At 59.4% G+C, this 22,342-nt stretch overlaps 1 protein-coding gene across 4 annotated transcripts; it reads left to right on the forward strand.

Annotated features, from left to right (window-relative positions):
• Positions 1-470: 470 nt before the first annotated feature.
• IL5RA (interleukin 5 receptor subunit alpha) lies at positions 471-22,118 on the forward strand. 4 transcript variants are annotated; one of them, XM_058678604.1, is made up of 11 exons: positions 471-727; positions 4,641-4,731; positions 6,595-6,740; positions 7,796-7,940; positions 8,982-9,135; positions 9,211-9,398; positions 11,115-11,269; positions 13,029-13,167; positions 19,261-19,357; positions 20,448-20,529; positions 21,793-22,118. In XM_058678604.1, exons 1-11 carry the CDS (start codon positions 713-715, stop codon positions 21,877-21,879), a joined length of 1,299 nt encoding a protein of 432 aa, XP_058534587.1. In that variant the 5' UTR covers positions 471-712; the 3' UTR covers positions 21,880-22,118. The 4 variants fall into 4 exon arrangements, with proteins under 4 accessions (XP_058534587.1, XP_058534588.1, XP_004581329.2 ...); XM_058678605.1 differs by having other exon boundaries at positions 21,796-22,118; XM_004581272.2 differs by lacking the exon at positions 19,261-19,357 and having other exon boundaries at positions 21,793-21,911.
• The last annotated feature ends 224 nt before the right edge of the window (positions 22,119-22,342 follow it).

Raw genomic sequence — 22,342 nt, forward strand, 5'->3', positions numbered from 1 at the left:
ACATGGCAGATGCGCCTGAGCTAGACACCTGCAGTGCCACTGCTCCGGATTCCTCACGCCATGTGTATTTCCGCGACAACTTAGAGGAGTCAAGAAGACAGGGTGTGGGGCGCAGTGAGCTGTCGCAGGGAGGACATGTGGGGCTGAGATGGCGACGGCAGAGGGGGCACAGTGACAAGGTGTGTGTGTGGGGGGGGAGCAGAGTGCGCGCGGACACTTCAATAGATCCCAAAACTCAGACATGAAAAATAATGGCTGTTATAGTGCTATCCACGACACGCTGGATTGTGGATTTACTGAATTCAGTGCTGGTGCGATCCTACTCGGTGTGAATGTCTTCTCATCCGTGGTTATCAAAGCAGACTAATCCCCACAGCTATTTGTTAAAAGTTTGCATGCGGGAAAACAATGACTTTCCGGAAGCCAAATCACCTCGTTTGTTTACAGGACTTGGCGATGCCGGTTGGGACAATTTCCACGCGAGGCACCGAGGGGTCCGGCTGGCGGCCCACTGCCCTCCCTGCGCGGGGGTCCTCGTGCTCCTTGCGGCTGCGCGGGGGCTGCCCAGTCAGGCCTGCGTGCTGATTGGCCTCTGCACAGGGACAGGCCCCAGCGGGCCGGCCGTGCCTCACACGCTGCGTGACACTGGGGCTCTCCAGACAACAGTGGCGTGGCCCCGGCAGCCACTGCCCTGCATGGTGGACACGACAGGATGGCCTGCACACAGGTATGCCCTGGACGTCTGGGGATGGCGACACAGGTGGGAAGAGCCTCGGTTGTTGGGGTTTTTCTAGCAAAGTCCTCTCTCCATCCAGCTTCCGAGTCTCGGGTGTGCGGAGCAGTCCCCACACACGGCTGAGGCTTGTGGCAGCCAGGCAGGCTGCTGCTGCAGAAAGTTGGGCGGATGTGTGGAAGTTGTTGAAGAGTCGACAGCCACAGGCTGAGGGTGCTCGCTGTGGCTCTGGCTTCCAGGGACGCCTGTCAGTGCCCCCAGACAGCGTGCTCTTTGCACTCTGCACCCCAGCACACGCTGCTCGCTGCTGGGCTCTGCGGCAGGAAGAAGGAACAGAGGACTTGGAAGGGCCTGGTGGAGCGTGGGTCCTCGGGGCGCTTCTTGGTTTCTGCCTGAGGTCCACTGTGGGATGGGGTCCCAGCGGGCAATGAGGCCTGGCTGCAAACGCCCCTTGGGTTTACAGGGAAATGCCCCAGGCAGAAAGATGAGGTGGAAAGAAAAGACCATTGCAGGGCTCTGGAGTGTGAACCCCAGAAGGCTGCAGCGCTTCTTAGGAACAGCTGGGAAAGCCACCAGCAGCTGGGCCAGCGAGTTCCTAGAAGCCACGGCTCCGGCTTCTCGCAGACCTTGAGGCACGGGCAGCCTCCCCCGGGGCCAGGCCGCGGCTGCTCTCAAGGGATCCTCGAGGGATTCGGGGCTGACCCGGGGAGATGGGGCATGAATCCCTAGGCCCCAGGTCCTCCGCTGCTGAGTGTGGGCGCCGGGCTGACCACTGCGACTCAGCTGGATCTGCCTCCTTCTGCCTGGCTTGCACCTGACCTACAAAACATTCATTTATTTTTCATTTGAAAAGCAGGGTTACAGAGAGACAAAGAGAGAGAGAGATTTTTTTTAAAGATTTATTTATATTTATTGGAAAGGCAGATTTACAGAGAGAACGAGAGACAGAGAAAAATCTTCCATCTACTGGTTCCCTTACAACAGCCAGAACTGAGCTGATCTGAAGCCAGGAGCCAGGATCTTCCTCCAGGCCTCCCACACGGGTGCAGGACCCCAAGGCTTTGGGCCATCCTCTACTGCTTTCCCAAGCCACAAGCAGGGAGCTGGATGGGAAGTGGAGCAACTGGGACACGAAAGGTGCCCATATGGGATCCTGGTGCATGTGAAAGGTGAGGATTTAGCCACTAGGCTATTGTGCCGGGCCCGAGAGCGAGATCTTTTATCCACTGGCTCACTCTGTGAGATGACCTGAGTGGCCAGAGCCGCGCTGGACGAAGTCAGGAGCTTCTTCTGGGTCTCCCATGTGGGTGCAGGGGCCCAAGCACTTGGGCCACCTTCTGCTTTCCCAGGCCACACGCTGTGAGCTGGATGGGAAGTGGGGCATGCAGGACTTGAACTGCCGGTGCCCCCGGAAGAGGATTAGCCTGTTAGGCCATGGCACCTGCCCCTTGAACTGGCTCTCAGCGAGGCAGTGCCAGCCCACTGAGCTGCCTGAGGAGCAATGCGCACGGTCACATTCCATCCAAACTGGCGACTTAGGCCTGCCCTGGCGCCACTAGGGGTTCTCCCGGCGTCCTTGGTGAAGGGTGTCCCTAGGAGGCTTGGATCACTGCTGCCCCGAGCATGGGGAGCAGACGGTGTCTCAGGACACAGTCCTGGCTCAGAAATGAGGATGCGTCCAGCGCTGGAGCTCAGCCCGTGGCAGAGCGGCCAGCTGCCCGCTCCCGTGCTGCCAGGGACATGGCGTCACCCCGCCAGAGGCCGTGCCCTGTTCAGCTGGCTGTGTCATGGTGAGGCATGGAAACGAGGCTCCGGAAAGCTTGTGGAAAATGCGAATTAGGAAAGAGCCATGCAAGGAGTTCACATTTTCTTGAACCAAAATCAACTTCTGTTTCCTTTTGTTTTCTGGCATTGAATAGCAGCTGGGGAGACACCAGCTTGGCACTGCTGCTACATGGTGGCTTCCTCTGTGGCTCCTGGCTGGCCTCGATCCCATCACGGCTCTGGTTGCCACGGTTGTCGTTGTAAACATATTTCTTGGTGGCTCGAAGATGTCAGGGAAAAAAGCAGCAGGTTTTTATGTAAACTGGTCCAGTTCTGAATAGCAATGCTGAAGTTTGTTTGAACAGGGGATTTCGTGATTTTATGGTGCTCCTTTGCAGATGTTACAGGATTTGGGATAGGAAGGTACGCAGCAAGTTCGTCGTTGGCTAAATTAGGAGAGAAATGAATCAAGAATAGCCTGTGCCATTTTCTGTAGGAAGCTGTTTAGCTGAGGTTTCTTCTGTGGTTCTCCTGGAGTTATTTATAGAAAATACCAAGCTGGGGGCCGGCCTGCTGCCTGCCGGGCTGGAATCCTGCACGAGTGCTGCTCCAAATCTTTTCGGCTCTGCTTCCCATCCAGCTCCCTGCTAATGCAAGGAAACCAGAGGCAGCTGGCCAGTGTTCTGTGCTCCACATGGGAGACCCAGAAGCAGCTCCCGGCTCCTGGCTGCGGCGCGGCCCAGCCCTGCCCCTGTGGCCATCTGGGGAGCGAGCCAGCAGACAGAAGACCTCTCTCTGTGTGTCTGTTACTCTGCAGTTCAAACAAACATGTCTTAAAAAAAAATCATTTGCTGTTTAAAAAGGGAAAACAAGGAAAATGCCTAGTCATTGAAATGATTTAAACACCAAGGTTTAAATAAATCTTTAAACAGAAGTTTGTGAGTCCTTTTCACTAGTGTTGATCAAGCGCAGATGTTTTTAAAGTTTTATTTTATTTGTATTTGAAAGGCCGAGTTAGAGGTGGTGGAGTGTGAGAGGTCTTCCGTCCTCTGTCCTCTGCCTTCCTCCCTGTGCAGCTCCAGCCGGGAGCCCAGGCGCTTCCTGCGGGTCTCCCACAGCGTGCAGGGCCTGAGCGCTCGGCGTCTCCCAGATGCACCACGAGCTGCTTCAGAAGGGTGGCCAGGACTTGAACCAGAACCCAAATGGGATGCTGGAGCCGCAGGTCGTGGCTTAACACAGTGCACCACGAGGCCGGTCCCCTGAGCATAGATGTTCCACGTTAGTCGATCCAGGCCTGGCTCCTGGGGGATGGCTTCCCAGCTGCTTGTTCCTGGGCAAGGCATTCAGTTTGGGGTTTCCTTCCTCCACTGCAGGGCAGTGTCTGGTAGGAATTCTCTGTAGGCAAGGACCACATCCATCGGACACAGGCAGCCAGCGCGGCAGCAGGCCCAAGGACACCTGGCACGTGAGCCATCCTGCAAACTGCTGGGAGAAATGCCAGCCCAGATTGCATGTGCCCGGGGCTCAGCCACTGCCTGGCACTGCCTGGCTTCCTGGCTGAGCCCCGCCCACCCGCAGCCCACGGACCTCTCCTCAGCCACGGTCAAGTGGGCTGTTCTTTGCAGGCCTGTCTTCTCATCTCGCTTGCATCCTGTCCTCATTTGGTCTCATTGCCAGCACAGGCCAGCTTCTGCAAGGCTCACTCCACAGTTCTGTGTGGGATAAGGACTTTGCTCTCCCCCACGCGCCCAGCTGCCGCAGGAGGACACGGCTCGCCCGCTGCACCTGCTGTGCCCGCTGCAGCACTCCCGGATGACAGCAGCCCCTCGCCCTCCCTGCTCAGGACCGCTGTGCTCTGTCCTCCTGCTCACTGTACTCTCTCCCCTTCCTTCTCCACCAGCCCGGCACAGGCTCTGGCTCCCCCGTCCTGTGTGCCAGGGTGCCAGCTCAGCCAGCAGAGAAGCCGGGCATCTCTGGGCTCCTCTGTGTCATGCGTACACCCACTCCCAGGGTTTGAACCTGCAGAGTCCAGCATCTGTGCACGTGTGTCTTGGACATTTCAGGCGCCTCGTGAGTGCTTGGGACAGATGACTGCATCTTTTACCCGTGCCATTCACCCGTGGCCATCTCCCCCGTTTTGCAGGATCTCACCCTGGCCGCCATGGCACCTGCCTTGCTGATTCTTCTGGGGACGGTGGCCGTGTCACAAGCAGATGCACTTCCTGATGAAACACGTGAGCGTCACTCTCTCCAGGGACACTTGCTTCTCCTCTTCCCGCGCGTTGCCTGCAGGATGGCCTTTCTCCTAACCAATCCTCAGGCGGGGAGTTACGTGTGGACTTTGGCAGAAAGGTTCTTCCTCATTAGGCCTTAAGCACACAGTGTCTGGAGGCAGTGGGGACCTGGACGCTGCAGTGGGAATTCCCATTTCCAGGGTGGGGGCCTGGGCCGTCCTGATGGTACCCCCCCCCCCCGCCGGCTACAAGACGTCTCCACTGTGCACACTCTTCAGATGTGCTGCCTGGGGTCCGGGGTCTGGTGCGATAGGCTCACTGCACCCAGGACAGCTCCATCGTCTCACGGCATCTCCCGTGGTGTGGTCCCCAGCGGGGGGGCCGGCAACCACAGCGGCTTCTGAGCAGAATATAGGCGCTGATGGGCATTTCGTGTATGTCACTTCAGATACACGCCACGGTGAAGGACAGAGCCCGGAGACACATGCACAGGCCCGTGGGAGGGGCAGGCGCTGCGTGCATGGCTAAGGGGCTGCTCTGGGTGCCTGTACCCACACAGGCGCCTGGTGTCAGGCCCTGCCTGTTTACCACGCAACCTCCTGCTAATTCCCTCCCCAGGAAGTGGCAGCCATTGTCCTGCCCCTGTGGACCCCTGGGTAGTCCCACACTCCGGGATTTGGCCTGGCCCCAAACTCTGGGGGAATGAGGAATGGATGGACAGTCTCTCTCTCTTTAAGATTTATTTATTGTTATTGGAAAGTCAGATATACGGAGAGGAGGAGAGACAGAGAGGAAGATCTTCTGTCTGCTGGTCACTCCCCAAGTGGTCGCAACAGCTGGAGCTGAGCCGATCCAAAGCCAGGAGCCAGAAGCTTCTTCCAGGTCTCCCGTGTAGCTGCAGGGCCCCAAGGCTTTGGGCCGTCCTCGACTGCTTTCCCAGGCCACAGGTAGGGAGCTGGATGGGAAGCAGGGCTGCCGGGATTAGAACTGGCGCCCATATGGGATCCTGGCTTGTGCAAGGCAAGGACTTTATCCACTAGGCTACCACATGGGGCCCCCCAAAATGTTTTATTTATAGAGATAAGGACAGATAGATCTTCCATGTCTTTGTTCTTTACCCAAATTTTAAAAAATTTTTACAATATTTTCCCCATTTTAGTAAAACAGTATTTATGTGGCTATACATCCAGAAAGATTGCAGTGCTAACATAGCAAGTTAGTAGGGTTCACCGTGGAAGATGTGGGATTTTCCTGTGCTGCATTTTGGCTCCTCTGTGCTTTCAGGATGTTTGCCATTGTAGGCACTGAATCTCTGCTTAGATTTCAACTTTCACTGTCAGAGCTAAGCCCGTGTGGTTCACAGGGGAAAATCTGGGCTAGCTCCTCTGAGGAAGCTGGCCGTGGCTGTCTCAGACTGGGCCTGCTCGTGAGCAATGAACACATTTTACATCCTGGGCCAGCCCCCGTGCAAGTCTCCAAGGACCCTCACTGGAGGGAGCAGGGGAGTCGGGCACAGCCCCACCCCTCTTCCTCTGTGCCGCTAGAAACAACTGCAGGTCACACACCAGTAACTTGTGAATGGCAATGACCCTCAGCCTGACACCACTGCGGTTAGCAATACAGATGCAGTAACACGGCCATTCGTCAGGTAGGAAGGTGGACGCACTAAGACAAACACCCGGGCAGGGTCCAGAAAGCTCTGGAAACAGCTTGCAACAGCCTCCTCCCAAATCATTTCAGTCTTACATGTTCCCACAGCCTTGATGGAACCAGACGCCCCTATAGAACTGGTCCGAATCGCCTCCCTGTGCCGCCTGGGCACAGCTCAGCACAACCCGTGGTTTGTTTTCTTCTGGTCCCCAGTCCTACTTCTGCCACCGGTCAATTTCACCATTCAAGCCGCCGGGCTGGCGCAAGTCCTGCTGCGGTGGCAACCGCCTCCTGATGGAGCTGGAGCCAACCTTGACCTGGAGTACCACGTGCGGATGCACACCCCACAGGAGGACGAGGTGAGGCTGGGGAGGACGCGCCTGGACGGCGTTCCTTCTCCGAGTCAGACCTTGACTGCCGGACCCTTCAGATCCTGCTTCTCTTTGCTGTCCACACAATACTCGGGCGTGTTTCTGGGGGCAGAGTTTGAGTTTGGATTCCTGTCTCAGGGCGCACGGGAAGTGGGATCAAAGGCATTTGGCTCTGATGTCAGCCATGCTCTGCTTGCAGAGCGCACCCTCCCGTGACCTGCCCCAGGATGCCGTAGGGTCCAGCGAGGGGGGCTGCTGCACTCCCCTCTCAACCACTTATCACTCTGGTCCGTCACGGAACTATTAACGAACTTACAAAGCCAGTCACTGGAGGGTGCCGTGTGACAGCAGCAGCAGGCAGGTCAGATGACATGGCCGTGCCAGGGCCAGGCCCCCAGCAGCTCCGGACACTGCAGTGCCTGTGGCTGGGAGCCGAGGGGCCAGCGCTCCTCTACGCCAGTTTGCAGCCAAGGTGGGATTCTGGAGGGTTTTCTATCCAGAGTCCCCTTTGGGGAGGGAGCCAGGACTGGGAGTGGTGACCAACAAGAATTGGAGCCTCACAGTTTTGATTTTTTAAATTTGTATTCCTCTATTAGTATAATTTGAGAGGGAGGGAGGGGGAGAGAAGAGGGAGGAGACAGAGAGAGAGAGAGAGACATGTCCTTTTGTGTGGTTCACTCCCCAGGTGCCCAGAGCCGCAAGGGCCTGGCCAGGCTGCAGACAGGAGCTGAACCCGGGCTTCCCCTGGGTGGCTGGGACCCGAGCAGCTAAGCCGCCACCTGCTGCGTTGGCAGGAAGCTGGACTGGGAGCAGAGCTGGGAGTTAGACACGGGATGCCGGGTCCTCCTCGTCCTTCTGGCCACTGTGCTGCGTGTGTTACTGTCTGACTGATGTGTGCCTGTCACTGTGGACTTACTGTCACACCACGGTTGTGCTCGTGTGGTGTAGCAGGACGATGTTCTTGGGTTTGATGGTTGAGAAGCAGAAGGGCCTGTGTGTTTATTACAGCACTGCCCTAACGGCCATCTCTCATGTATTGGTAGTACGAAACCAGGAGCACTGAGAGCAGGCAGGCCACCCCCCTACACCGCGGCGTGTCGGCCAGCGTGCGGACCATCTTACGGCGAGACAGCCACTCCCTCCTCGCCGCCAGCCGCTGGGTTTCTGCCAGACTGGAGGCTCCTCCAGGTAAGGCTGGTCTCCACAGACACGCTCTCGCTTTCCTCTGCCACTCGCCAGTTCCTGCCAGCCTCTCCCCCATGTGAGCCACAAGCCCTCCCTGCAGAGGCCTGCGCTGTCTGTGCGGTGGGTGCATCTCCGATGCTAACAGCCAGCGACAGGGCAGGGACGTGGCACACGCATCAGGCTCTGAGCACGAACGTGCCCTGAGTCACAGCTCCCTGGGCCTGGCTCACTAACCTGTCGACCACAATGCTGGTGGAAAAAACCATGCTATTCATACTGTGTCAGTGACCAAGAACACCAGAGAAGCTTGACTCATTACACGTGCTGTCTAGACCACAGACAAGCTAGCTCATGTGGGCTTGGCCCCGAGTTCAAGAACTGACTGTGCCCAGGTAGAGGCCAATCCGAGCTCAGCTGGGCACAGGGCAAAGGGAACAACCCGCCATGTAACTTCAATATCACATTTCTGCAACTCTGCTCTCCCTGGCACCCAGACAGGCTACACTAATAAGACAGCCTTTATTTCTACCTTCGATCAAGCACAAGAAATGTGTGATTCCTTGGTTGGGAACCACAAGACAAGCAGAGTTCAGGAATTCAGAGCTGCTCTGAGCTTGGGCCGTGGTCTTTTGTGCATGAACACACTGGGTGACGGCGGCCGTGGACCCCAAGCAGAGGCGGAGGCAGGGAGGGGAACCACAGGAGACCCGTGCGGTGTGCAGGGGACAGGTGGCGAGGCAGAGGTGCTGCACACGGAGCAGGTAGAGAGAGCACCGATCTAGGTGCAGAAGCTATGGACCGAGCATCATGGATGTAAACCATAAAGTGGGACACACCTCACACACACAGGGGAGCTTCAACATGTTTGCACGAGCTTTGGGAAGACGCCTCCCTGCTGTTCACCTGCCGACCTCTGCCTCTCGCGTTCTCATCACGGTCTGGTCACGTCCCCATTCTGGTGGGGGACAAAACCCCACGGAAGCTGCAGTCCCAGAGCAGGCAGGCCGTGCCATGACGGCCTTGTGTTCATTCCTGTTCACCCAGGGACTCCAGGAACAGCGGCTGTGAACTTGACCTGCACCACCAACACCGCCGTTGGTAACGACACGCCCTCAGCATCATACTGGGTTTCTCTTCGCTGTGCCTGGCTTGTGGGCGAGGCAGCCCCCCAGGACACGCAGTATTTCCTCTACTACAGGTTAGCACGCGCTGTCGCTTATGCAAGCAGACAGTTTCCTCCAGTCTCACAAAGCTCACCAGTGCTCCCATGCAGGTTCGGCTCCCAGACAGAGGAGTGTTGGAAGTACAGCAGAGACGCGCTGCAGAGAAACATCGCCTGCTGGTTCCCCAAGACGGCCATCCGCAGCAAGAGGCCCGACCCGTTGGCCGTGTACGTCAACGGCTCGAGCAAGTTCATGGCCATCCAGCCCTTCGACCAGCTGTTTGCTCTGCACGCCATAGGTGAGGCGGAAGGACCCCGACCAGACAGCTGCTGCCCAGTGGCTCCGAGCTGGATCGGCAATGAATGTCCCCAAGCTGGGGTCCCAGAGAAGGCACTGGGTCCATTCCCTCTGCATTTGAAAGCCCCTGGTGCAGGCACAAAGCCCCCAGCTCTGATCCACATACACAACCTCATTGCCAGGTGACCCTGGGATTCAGCTCCCGCATAGCCAGGAGCCTGCCTCACTGTCCAGCGTCCAGGAGGCATCTGTCCACAGATGCCGTGATGGATGGGAAAATGAATATCTCCTGTGTGGGTCTTGGGTCAGTTCAGTGTGCTGATATTTTATCTTTTTAGAATGATTTACTTTTTTATTCACAAAGCAGAGCTACAGAGAGGGAGAGACAGGGAGAGAAGACAGAAATAGGGAGAGAAGAGAGGGGGAGAGGAGAGGGGGAGAGGAGAGAGGGGGAGAGGAGGGGGAGAGGAGAGGGAGGAGAGGAGAGGGGGGAGAGGAGAGGGGGAGAGGAGAGAGGGGGAGAGGAGGGGGAGAGGAGAGGGGGAGAGGAGAGGGGGGAGAGGAGAGGGGGAGAGGAGAGGGGGAGAGGAGAGGGGGAGAGGAGAAAGAGGAGAGGGGGAGAGGAGAGGGGAAGAGGAGAGGGAGAGAGGGGAGAGGGGGGAGAGGAGAGGGGGGAGAGGAGAGGGGAAGAGGACAGGGGGAGAGGGGAGAGGGGAAGAGGAGAGGGAGAGAGGGGAGAGGGGGGAGAGGAGAGGGGGGAGAGGAGAGGGGGGAGAGGAGAGGGGGGACAGGAGAGTGGGGAGAGGGGGGAGAGGAGAGGGGGAGAGGAGAGGGGGAGAGGAGAGGGGAAGAGGGGAGAGGGGGAGAGGAGAGGGGGAGAGGAGAGGGGGAGAGGAGAGGGGGAGAGGAGAGGGGGAGAGGAGAGGGGGAGAGGAGAGGGGGGAGAGGAGAGGGGGGAGAGGAGAGGGGGGAGAGGAGAGGGGGGAGAGGAGAGGGGGGACAGGAGAGTGGGGGAGAGGAGAGGGGGGAGAGGAGAGGGGGAGAGGACAGGGGAAGAGGACAGGGGGAGAGGGGAGAGGGGAAGAGGACAGGAGGAGAGGGGAGAGGGGAGAGGGGGAGAGGAGAGGGGGAGAGGAGAGGGGGAGAGGAGAGGGGGAGAGGAGAGGGGGAGAGGAGAGGGGGAGAGGAGAGGGGGAGAGGAGAGGGGAGATGTTCTATCTTCCGGTTCACTTCCCAGTGGCCACAGTGGTCAGGGCTACGCCAGTCTGAAGCTGGAACCAGCAGCTTCTTCTGGGTCTCCCATGTGGGTGCAGGGAGCTAAGACCTTCAACCATCCTCTACTGCTTTCCCAGGCCACAAGCAAGGAGCTGTATGGGAAGTGAAGAAGCTGGATTTGTGCCCTGGGTAGCAGAGGCATGGCATGGGAAGAACTGGGGACCATGTTTTTTTCCATGGCCAGGGTTGTCCGAGTATTGGGTCAGCTTGGGAAGTGAGGAGGCCCGGCAGGGTGGGTCTCACGTTGGGCTGGCTGGGAAGGGACTCCTGGGCCACAGTTGCCTGTCCCAGGCTCCTCCCTGCAGCGCTCAGCATGAGCCCAGGTGACAGGGTGCAGAGGAAATGCGTGGGGAGCATACGTCTGGGGAAGTGTGGCTGGATGGTCAGCAGACCTGACCGCTGCCTGTGGAGAGCTGTCCCCGACTGCTTACTCTCAACCCAGACCAGGTAAACCCTCCGCAGAACGTCAGCACTGAGGTGGCGGGACTGGAAGGAACGCGCGTCTCCATCCAGTGGGAGAAGCCCGTGTCCGCCTTCCCTGCGCACTGCTTCCATTACCAAGTGAAGATAAACAACACGCGGAGGGGCTCCGCCCAGGTAAGCGCCTGCTCTCCAGGGTGGCATGCAAATGAGCCGAGGCGAGCAGAGATCCACCCAGCACCCTGGCAATGAGTCACATCCTACTTTGACTTGAAAGTAGATGCTTTGGGCCAGGACACAAGGGTGGGATAGAAATTAGTACCAGAGATGCTAAAAGCTGCAGCGGGCAGTGCCGTGTGGGATTGGCGGGGAGATGGGAAGCAGGAGTTGCCAGGAGCCCGGGCTCGCTCTCGGGAGAAGACACGACTCCCGTGTTAACTGCACGGACTCAAAGAGCAGCGTGGGCGAGGGCTCCACTGTTTCCAGTGGTGCTAAAAATCAGGAAATGCGGGCACTTTCTTCTACATCATATACACTTTCTGGGACCTGTCTGAAGACCCCTCGCATGCTCGGTTGCCGTGTCGTTTGTTCCAGAGCACCCTGGTTTGTCGATCCCACACCCGGAGGCTTTGTGGGCTGCCCCTCAGACACCGCATTCACAGTAACATCTTCACCTGGTCAACAGCTGGCCACCACCACGTGTCGCTCAGGGCATAAGGGGTGCACACGCCCCGCGTGGCATAGCTCATGCTGCACCGTGAGTGGGAGCAGCCATCTAGGAGAGACAGTGTCAGCCGGACTCCTAGGATGGTCGCACACTTCGCCTGTGGCTGCTGGGAACTGGCAGGAGGGGAGTGGGTTTGTCTATTGCAATGGAAACCGCCAAGGGTCCTTTTGGTAGCGATGGGAAGCTAGACGTAGGGTGGTGGCCGGGGGAGGGGGTGGTAGTGGGGAGAGTGGGTCAACATGCAGACGCCAGGCAGTGGCTACTACAGGGGCCCAAGCAAAAGTGGCCCAGAGCCAAAGTAGGCAGCAGTCACAGGGGAGGCACAGAGGCAGGTGGCAGGGACACACTTCCAGTCTGGGGCACAGGGGTCTGGCTGGGTGGCACCGATGCCAACCAGTTGAGGGGAGGGAGGAGGCTCCAGCTATGGGCAAATGAACTCACCGTGTACCGGATCTCAACCTTGTGAGAACTCACGGGTGGGCTGGCCACTGAACTGTTTGTTCAACCAAAGGATGGGTTAAAACTGCAATTCTGCCTCAGTGTAGCACGCCCTAGAGCATGGGCCTCACTGTTCCCCCTGACTGCACAGCCACAACTCGGGCGCTGGGGGAGCAAGCCGAGGCTCCCAGCCCACGAGGTGGACCTGGCCCCAGGCCTGCCCTTCCTCTCCCTGGCTCCTGGCTCGGCTATCCACATGCTGCCGTACTTCTGACATTTGGTGAAGGACCCGAATCCAGAGAGGTCTGGTTCGCCTCCCAGGATTCAGCTCGGTCATCTGGATTAAAGGCACAGGCCACAGCGGCCTGAGCGGCTGGGTCCCAGCAAAGCCCTGTGGACACCAAAGTGCCCACTGTCTGTCATTGCCATTCTTCTGGGTTTCCATTTAAGATGCTCTATCCTTAGCATGCAGGCCACGCCACAGTGGGCAGCCTGCTGGGCTTGTCACGCCTGGTGGATGGCAAGTGATACTTTTAGGAGAGTGACAGCAGGAGCTGGAGCCTGGCAGGGCCGAAGGTGCCTCTGGCACAGGCCTCGTCAGCCATCTGAGGTGCCGACTGGCCCACCTGGGACTCAGAACTTACTGTTTCTCCACCCCAGAGCAGCCTGGAGGGCCCTGTTGCTAGCCAGACAGGACAGCCTCCTGTTCTGCCGACTGGCATGAGCTGTGTGCCTGTTAGACGTCTCTAACAGCAACTCTCACCTGCTTAGACAGAGCACAGTACAACCAATGGCTTCACCTCCGTGATTGACAACAGCTCCAGGTACTGCGTGGAAGTGAGAGCCACAGTGAGCGCCGCGTGCCGGGCAGCCAGCCTCTGGAGTGCCTGGAGCCCGCCCTCCTGCGTGGGTGAGTAGTGAAACTGACCACGCTGAGTGACCATTCCGCACAGTGGACACCCTCACTCAGGGGTCCCCACGCACCCCTCTCCTCTCTGCTGTACCTCGTCTTCTCCACCAGGGAGACGCTCCCTGAGGGCTTCCTGGCTGGGAGCCCTTTCCTGGCCTTGCACCTGTTCTCTAGGCTTCCATGCAGAGTTGTAGGTCAAACTCTGGGAGAGTTGTGCAGGCTCCCTGCACGGGTAGGAGTGGACACAGCCACAGCTAGCCTTCCCCTCGTCTGTCCTTGGGGGTGAGGGTCCAGCTTGAGGCCATCTCGGCTCAGGTGTGAGTTGGTGTGGCGGTCACTGTGGGTGGGCTGTGGCACGGTTCACGGTCATGGCGACTGATGACCCGTGCTGGCCTTTCAGTGGCCCACCCCAGCGTCATCTCCACACCTGACCCCTGGCAAACAGTGACCTGCCACCATCTTTACCGTCTCCCAGCGAAGTACACACGTTGCTTCTTAAAGCAGATACCAAAATGAAGGATTGCTCAGGGACACCCCCACCCTGCCCTCCAAGTGGGAGCCGTCCTGAGCGGCAGGCCAGCAGGTTTGGGGCAAGTCAGGGTTAGGGACGCTGCATGTTCCTATGTCGGTGCGCAGTTACTGTGGTGACCCAAGTGATCTGTGGCCTTGACCAGCCAGAGGGGCATGTCCTCTGCGGGCAGGAGACCGGGCAGCTCCGCACGGAGAACACCGCTCTCTGCTCCGGCACCAGGCTCACACCTCGAGACCAGAACCCCCACGGCCTGCCTTTGCTCTCAGCCACATGCATGGGGGTACGGGCATGCAGACCCGCGAGGAAAGAAGGGCTATCCAGCAGGGTGTGTGTCCATCAAACACCACGTGACATGGACATTTGACCCAGAGACCGCATCAGGCCAACCCAAAGGAGCAGGGAGAGTGGGAAGCGCCCTGGCGTCTGCCCCAGAAAACCCTCTGGGCCCCGAAGCCGTGGGTCCTCAGGAGCTGCTCCCAGCTGGAGGTGTGGCCATGTGCCTTGGCTGCCCCTGGGGGCCATCACAGGCCTCCTGGGGCACGTCTCCCCTTCATGCACAGCCAGTGCCACTGCCAACCCCTTCTGTGTTTGGAAAGTCTGGCCAAGTTTACTGAGCCCTCTGTGGTCACCAAGTGGCAAGGATGGGGCGCCTGCTGGGTTAGCTGATGTTAGCACCTAATCTTGACCCTGGGCCAGAGGGATGGGTTCCAAACGGTGCAAAGGACAGAGCAAGGCCTATGCAGGAGCTGCTGGTGGCCAACCTGACCTCCTGCTCCTCCGGTGGGGGGGCTTTCGCTCACGCCAGGGGTCTGCTGGAGGGGAGATTTTTCTCAGGCACCTGCTGGCATTTTCTGTGGTAGAAGTCGCTCTGGAAAATCCTTGGGCGGTGACCCATGAGCCCAGGTGGATGAGTCAGGCTCGCGCTGACTAGGTAGATTTCCACAGAAGCCACGGGGAAGGACCTGAGCAGGCAGCTCGGTCTGGGTCTGCAGGGAGAGGGGTCGGGGGAGAAGGGTGCCCACTGAACCACACAGCCCCAGAAGGCAGCCCTGGGCACACTCCAAAGGACCCAGGCATGGAACGAGCCCTCTTGGGGAGAGGGAACTGAGAGGAAGGTGAAACAAACCGAGAGGGAGCCCAGCTCTCCCACACGTGGTTCTGAGACTGATCGCCCCCTCAAGGCCTCCTCTGCCCCAGGTCGATGCCCCAACTGGGCTCAAACAGCCCAAGACACATGGCCCCTCCCTGGTCCAGCTTCACGTGCAGGAATAAATGGCTCGGGTCCCCAGGAGGGAGGGGGAATGAAGAACAGAAACATCAGCTCGGGGAGGCTTCCCCGGGGTCAGATGCCACCGCTGTATCGGCTGCGTTCCCTGCATTTCCCCAGGGGCCCAGCTAACTGCACTACCTGCGGGCATTCCCGCCACCCTTGAGCACACAAGTTCAGACACGGGGTTTTCCCTTCCCTGTGTGTGCGAGGGGACTTCTGCCCACACGGCGGGCACAGGGAGAGAAGGCACGGTGGCTTCTGGGCTTGGGGCATGGGAGTCTGGAAGTCACAGTGGGGGTGGAGGGAAGCATTACATGAAGCAGAAGACGCAGGTGTCAGAGCTGTTCCAAGGGCTCACTCTGAGATGGAGACAGCCCTGCAGGTGGGACCCTTTGGTGCGGAGGGAAGCAGTGTGAGAAGGGTTCTGAGGCTCATCGGGCCACTGATAACGGGATGTGCTGGCCCGCAGGACCGGGATCCTCTGACCTGGCCAGACTCCCTGCCAGCCCGCTGCACTCCAGGGTTACTGCTGGCTGCCAGTGGACGCCGCAGCGCTGGAGGGAGTCGTGGTCCGTGACCAGCTCACTTTAGGCTGTCCTGCTTTCTTTCTCACCCGCCACTCCATTGCTTCCACCGCCAGTGCTCCTGAATAGCTTCCTCCTCAGACCCCAGGCTCGTGGCATCCACGTCCCATCACCCACCATCCACCTTAGATATCACACCCACCCCTCCCTTCAAGGAATCACAGGCCAGAAGACGGGACACGGCCCAGTGGTCGTCACACAGCCTGGAAGTGGCCCTGTTTGTGTACATTCCACAGACAGGAGGTGTAAGGACAGCTTGGGGCAGACTCAGTGGACTTGCTGGTCCGATGCAGCTCATGGTTGCCTCGGCAGAAGCTGGCACAGAGCCGGGGGAGCCAGGCAGTCCTGGGGGCCGTGTGAGGGGCACAGTGCTGCAGGTTCGCCCCGCTGTCCTGGACCAGGGCAGAGCAGCATCCTCCCTCCATGGGGCTGGCTGTCTTATCTCACACCCACTTCCCAATTTTCACAGCCTTTCCCCTTTCTGTGCTATCTCAACTTCCGGAAGCTGCTGGTCCTCTTATCTGTGCCCCTGCGTCCTCCGCGCCCCTCCCCCACTCTCCCAAGGCTCCTTCCCCCTCCCCGGAGGCTGGCTGGTACTGGGCTCTGTTCACACCTGCTTTCCCCTCACGAGGTGGAGGCGTTTCTCACAGACCCCAGCCTTGGGTGGGGATCTCAGGCAGGTTGGTCACAGAAGGGCGGGCACTGGACGTAAGGCGGTGTGTCTGTCACTCCGATCTGAGCTTTGCCACCTGCTCCTCCAGGACTGCACGCCCTCTGGGCCTTGCTGCGATGCTGTAGAGAAGTCCCTGCCACTGCGGGGTTAATGCACGTGTGTCTCCCGCTGCTCGACCTGCTTTTCCATTCCTGGGCTGACGCCCATCTGTGACCACAGTGACTGACTGGGCCTGGGTCAGGACAAAGCCAGATCAAGCCAGGCCTCGTGTGGGGGTGGCGGGCCCAGGTCCTGAGCCTCCCTGGTCCTGTGACATGGCATGCCAAACGCCCGTCCCTGCCTCTACCATCCTCACTTCTAAGGCAGAAATCGAAGTCAGAGAGGCTGCCCTGCCCAACGTCACTGCTGCCCTAACCAAGGTCACTGCCACTGCCAGTGGCTTTGTTTTTTATGGCTGAGTAAGGACTGGGTGCAGACCGCTCTTGGGTGACTGGAAGAATGTTCTAGGGCATGTTGGAAAGCCTGTAGGGGACATGAGAGCTGTCCTGAAGAGGGCCCTGTGTCCAGGGACACTCAAGTCCCCCCAAAGGCTGCTCAGCAGCAGTAGGGCAGACCACCCGGTCAGACCTTGCTCCCGGCACATCGGTCCTGTCTCTGCCCGGTTCCCAGCCAGCCTCACCAGACGGGCATGGCGAGACAAGGGTCCTGCCCACTCCTGCTTACCCGCTGATGCTGTGCTTTGCTGCCCCTGCCCTCCGTGGCTCGCTGCGCCAGGTGCAGGCATTGGGAGAGCTCACCCCACAGACTGCCTGGATTCCTGCTGGCCCTGGGGGCCCGGGATCCGGCTCCTCTCTCACGAGCCCTGAGGGGAGACCCTGGGCACCTGGCCAGCCTGGTGCCACGTGCCCTACTCCTGGCAGTGACAATCTGGCACTCAACTCTGAGCTCAGTTCTCTTAAAACCTGCGGTGGGTCTGCAGACTCAGGTCCCACACGTGTGGACGGCGCCGGGCGAACCAGGGCTGCAAACCACGTGGACTGCAGAATTCTAGGACAGGGGCCGCAGCACCTGGCCCAGCCCCAGAGACACTGCCCCCCAGGGGCCCCCAGGGGCCTCCCACCACACACGCCCCAGGTATTGCACAGAGCAGGGTGTCTGTCCCGCTTACAAGACCAGGTGGGCCAGACTAGGAGGCAGGAAACTGAGCTCCCAGGGTCCTGCTCAGATGGGCAGGCTCGGGGCCCATGATGTGTTCAACAAGAACGTTTGGGGTTTCCATGGTCACAGCGGACCTCGGAGAAACGACTCGAATTAGCTGGAAATGCTCTGCTAAAGCACCCAGGGTCTCAGCTCAGACTGGTGACAGCACCTCCCTCTTGCATGGCATTGGCATTCTGCGCCATTCTGACGCCCAGAAGGGCACTGCTGGTGGCCTCTGCCTCCCTCAGCCCCCTGGACCAGCCCTCAGAGCGAGCCCTGCTGAGCCGGCGCGTGTCACCCCTGCAATAATGCTTTCCCTGTGCAGGTCTAGGGGAGCTGAAACCACAGGTGACCCGCAGGAGCTTCACGCTGGTTCTCCCACCAGTCCGTGCTTTCTTTGTGGAGCAGCTGGAGCTGGGTGTGGCCCTGTCCTCAACCGGCCGTGCGGAGGCAGCCCTAGGCAGGCAGGGCAAGCCAGGCAGGGCAAGCAGCCAGTTTGCCAACTCCCAGCAGGAAGTGGCCGTGACCTTGTCTCCCTTTTGGCGGCTGGCAAGCACCCATAATGTAAAAAACTAAGGAAGGACAATCCCTGCCTTGCGTGCTTTTGCTAATTGAGCGAGAACCTTTGCTGTCCAAGCAAAGGGCGACACAGGGGTTTAACTGCACAGGTTGTTGTAACTGGGGTCAGAACACAACACTGTTATCTGTTCTGAGCACATCGGGCTGGGGAGTGTTGCGTCATTCTTGCCGCAAACGTGACTGAGTGGACAATACTGATAAACCCCAGGGACCAGCCTGGCTGCCAACAGACACCGTCCCGCGGCTGGACCAGCCTGGCTTCCAACAGACACCATCCCGCAGCTGGACCAGCCTGGCTGCCAACAGACACCGTCCCCAGCTGCCGCCACTGCTGACCCACGAGTGCAGAGCCAGGCAGCTTGGTGAGGCAGCAGAGCCCAGGGCTAGCTCATTGATGACGACTCCATGAATAGCTCAGAGAACAGAAGGGGTGATCCCGGGAACTCATGCTCCCACGTGGGAGCTGTGAGACGCAGCTGGAAAAGTCCGCGGCCTTTGCAGCCCACCACTCAAGCCATGCTGGTGGTGGCCAGCGCTGGGAGGCTGTGGAAGGCTTGGTGTGTTGGTGCAGACTGGCCCGTTCCCCTTACCTGCACTTCTCGTTTTATAGGGTGGTGACAGCTCTCCTCCTGGGCTGTGTGACTTGAACATGGAGCTGAGCGAGGGGGTCAGACGGGACAGCACAGCCCAGTCAGCGCGCCCCATGCCCTCAGCAGGCACACACACACCCTCCCTTCCCGACACTGTCACTGGAGCCCCTGCAGCGTAGGTTGGCAGCACGTTTCAATAGAGAACAATGCGGCGTGTAAACATCTTAGCTTCTGTACTGACCCAACAGCAGTCACCCTTCTGCTTCTGAGATGGGAACAGGGGACGGGTGCGCCGAACATAACCCAGAGGCCTCCAGCTCGGTCAGCAGCCTCCAGGGGCTTCCCTGCTAATGGGGGTGGGGGAGGTTTTTCACACACAGCTTCTCTCAAAAGCCCCACTTCCTGGTTTGCACTGTAAGGACACAAGGATGCTGAGTGTTGTTTTCTGACTTTCCTTTGGAAGCTCTGACCATCCGAGCTTCCGGCTGCAGGAGGCCCGATGCCAGGTGAGCCCTAGTTATGCTGGTTGGTGTGATAAGTAATGAACTGCCCAGGATGAACCGCCCGCTACCTCCCATGTGTGGTGCCTGCCCGTCAGCCCAGGAGCTGTCAGCCCTGGGGCCTCGGGCTCTCCCACAACTGCTGATTGTCCCTCTCTGTCCCAGGCCATGACAAGCCGAGGCCCTCCCCGGAGCAGCTTCTCCTCGTGTTGCCGGCAACTGTCTGCTTGGTTTTGCTCATCTGCTCCTTTGTCTGCAAGATGTAGGTGTTCCCGCGGCCAGGGCTGGGGGGTGCACAGTCAGGCTGGACTGTGGACAGGGTGGGGTGCATGGCGTAGGCGGGCACAGGCCAAGGCAAGAGCGAGCAAGCACTGCTGGCAGGTGCCTCGCAGAGCCTGGTCCGGCAGGCACGCCCTCAGCTTGGCCACTCCGCCGCGGAGCTGTCAGCTGCTCATCCCGTGGGGGCATCCCAGTCGGCATCTTCCAACCATTCTGGCCTTCCTGGAGGATCTGGGGATCCTGGGGGAAGGCAGGCCCTGGCAGAGAAAATGCCCTAGCTCCCAGGGGCCAACTCCCAGCTGGCCCGAGTGCATCAGTGCTCCTGGGGCCACTATGGGTTCGAGAATATCCCACGGATGTGCTGTCTTGAAGCCTGCAGGTGGCCCCATGAGTACTGCCCAGTGTGCCAGCGCTTGCCAGAACCAAGCTTATTCCCCAAGACTTTGGGATGTAGTCCGCCCTGGCCTTCTGTGACACTGCACTGTTACCAAGGCCACAGTCAGAGGGCACCCAGGGGTGAGGGTGGGCCTCCCTGTGAGCCACTGCAGCTGAGGGGGCCTGGGAAGGGCACGAGCTGTGTCCACCCTCAGCACCGGACCTCTGGGGACAGAGCTGAGCACGGTGGCTTAAGCACCGTCTGTGACGCTGGCTCCCACCTTGGAGCACAGGGTCCAGTCCCTGGGGGTCTGCTTTTGGGTCTAGGAAGGCAATGGAGGATGGCCCAAGTGCTTGGGCCCTGCCACCCACCTGAGACCTGGGCAGTCTGAACCATAACTGGCTGTTGCAGCTAACTGGGGGAGTGAGCCACTGGATCAAAGAGCTGCCAGTCTGACTTACAAATCAATCAATCTTAAAACAATGAGCAAGCGAGCAGTGGGCCTGGCTCTAGGCAGGACACAGTCAGTCCTCAGCTGTCTTTCCTGGGAGGCTTGGAGGCCACAGCACAGCTGTGCAGGAGCCCCAGGTGTGCCACAGGGAGCATGGCATGGGCACCAGGGCAGCTGCAGGCCTGCCCATGCCGTGCGGGGCCCAGGACCCTTGGCTCACCCGGCTCCTGCCTATGCCATCTGCAGATGTCACCTGTGGACCAGGGTGTTCCCACCAGTGCCAACACCAAGCAGAAGCCTTGGCAACCTGGAGGCCATGAGCTACGAGGTAACACCACCCATTCCATGACCGCTGCCCCTGACTCAGGCCGGGATCCCTCTGGTTCCTAGGTCTTGGCCGTGGACTGACTGGGCTGTCCCCCAGGGGCGAGGTTCACTCTGGCCCTCAGCCACCCTGGCTGGGCTGCTCCGCTTCTATGCCCATCGCTGTCTGTGCGGAGAGTTACAGCGGGAGGACCGACTTCCTCCCAGGCCTCCCTTAGCTGGCTGCAGGCAGCTACTTTAGCCCCAGTAGTCCAAGGTGTTCTGTGAACAGCAAGGAAAGTTGGCAGATGGGCCGCCACTTGGCCCCAAGGTTGCGAGGACTCCGAGTTCCCACACGGGTGGGTCCCAGCCCTTTCCAGGGACTGGATTCCTTAGACAGAAGGTGAATGCTCCCTCAAACACATGTCTTCTTGTCCCAGTCACAGCTCAGAAGCCGTAGCCACTCAGGGCTGGCCAGCCATGCCCAGTCACTCCTCCCAGGGATGAGTGCCAATTGGAAACTGCTGTGTCTGTGGGCGCCCATCTCTGGACCAGCTGGTGGCTTCTTGTTAATTAGAACCAAGTCACTTGTGCAGAACAGCATCTCAGGTAGACAAGCTGGTCTGAGAAACAGGGCTGAATGTTGCAGCTCAGCCCTGCCTGGCTTCTCAGGGGGGTGTGCGTGGGAGGGAGGGAAGGAGGGAGAGCGAGCGAGGGAGTAAGCGAGAGCACGAGCCACCTGGGACTGGCTGTGGCCTAAACTCTCCACCAGACCCAACCTGAGTTGGGCTGTGCATGGCGTGTCCCGGCCTCCCTCTCTGGGGCACCACCTGTCCAGCTGTCCTTGGCCCTCCCTGTGAGGACAAGAGGGCCCATTCGTGGCCCTAGTGGTCAGCAGCAAGATCATTGGCCTCTGCTGGTAATGATACAGCCGCTCTTAGCACCCTTGCATGCTGGTCCCAGCCCTCGCCCGGTACCCAAGCCTGCAGACGCACAGCCCCCTAGGTGAATCGGCACAGGGCTCACGGTGAGCTTGTGGGCACTGACCTTCGAGTGAGTGACACCCACTACCATGTCCCCGCCACAAGGAGAGCTGCCATCTGTGCCAGCAGGGAGAGAACAGGGCAAAGTGCGCACCATGAGCCGCCCAGGGTGCGGGTCCTGCCATATTACCCACATTTTTTGTATGGTCGTGTACCACATTACAACAGAGAGCCCGAAGCCTGTTGCAAGGGATGCCAAGGGGATTCACTGCTGCGCATCTGAGGAACGGTGTCTTGTCTTGCAGAAGACTGCATCCCAGGACGCAGAGTCTGAAGTCATCATGTACGTGGAAGAGCTGGGGCCCGAGATGCTGGAACACCCTGTGTTCTGATGTGCACACACGTGACCCAGGGACGAGACCAGCTGAGGGCTCAGCCTTGGGATTTCCGGGATCCCTGGGCACGGTGCTCCCTTGCAGGCCTCTCCTCGTGCCCTCGTGGCAGCTGGCCCTGAGCCTCCTGCCCCCGCTTTGCTCCCACCTCACCTTTGCCACTGCCTGACTCACCCCAAGCTTCTGTGCATGAGAGACTGTCTGTAAGGCTCGTGTCCAGCATGTGGGGCTCAGCAGGATGTGAGCAGGGCACCGTGCACTGGCCTGGATGCAGTCGTGAACTTGGGCCCAAGCCTGACTTTGCCGCTTTTCTTCTTAGAGGTTCCGCACTTCCTAGTGGTACATCTGTGTGTGCACACAGCAGCACAATGGCCACATGTCCCTCAGGCCCACCAAGGCGCATCAGCAGAAGCCAGAGCCAAGCCATCACCCCACATTCAGAGAGCACAGGGTTGAGATGGCA

This window comes from Ochotona princeps, chromosome 21 (assembly GCF_030435755.1).
Source record: "Ochotona princeps isolate mOchPri1 chromosome 21, mOchPri1.hap1, whole genome shotgun sequence".
Taxonomy (NCBI): Eukaryota; Metazoa; Chordata; class Mammalia; order Lagomorpha; family Ochotonidae; genus Ochotona; species Ochotona princeps.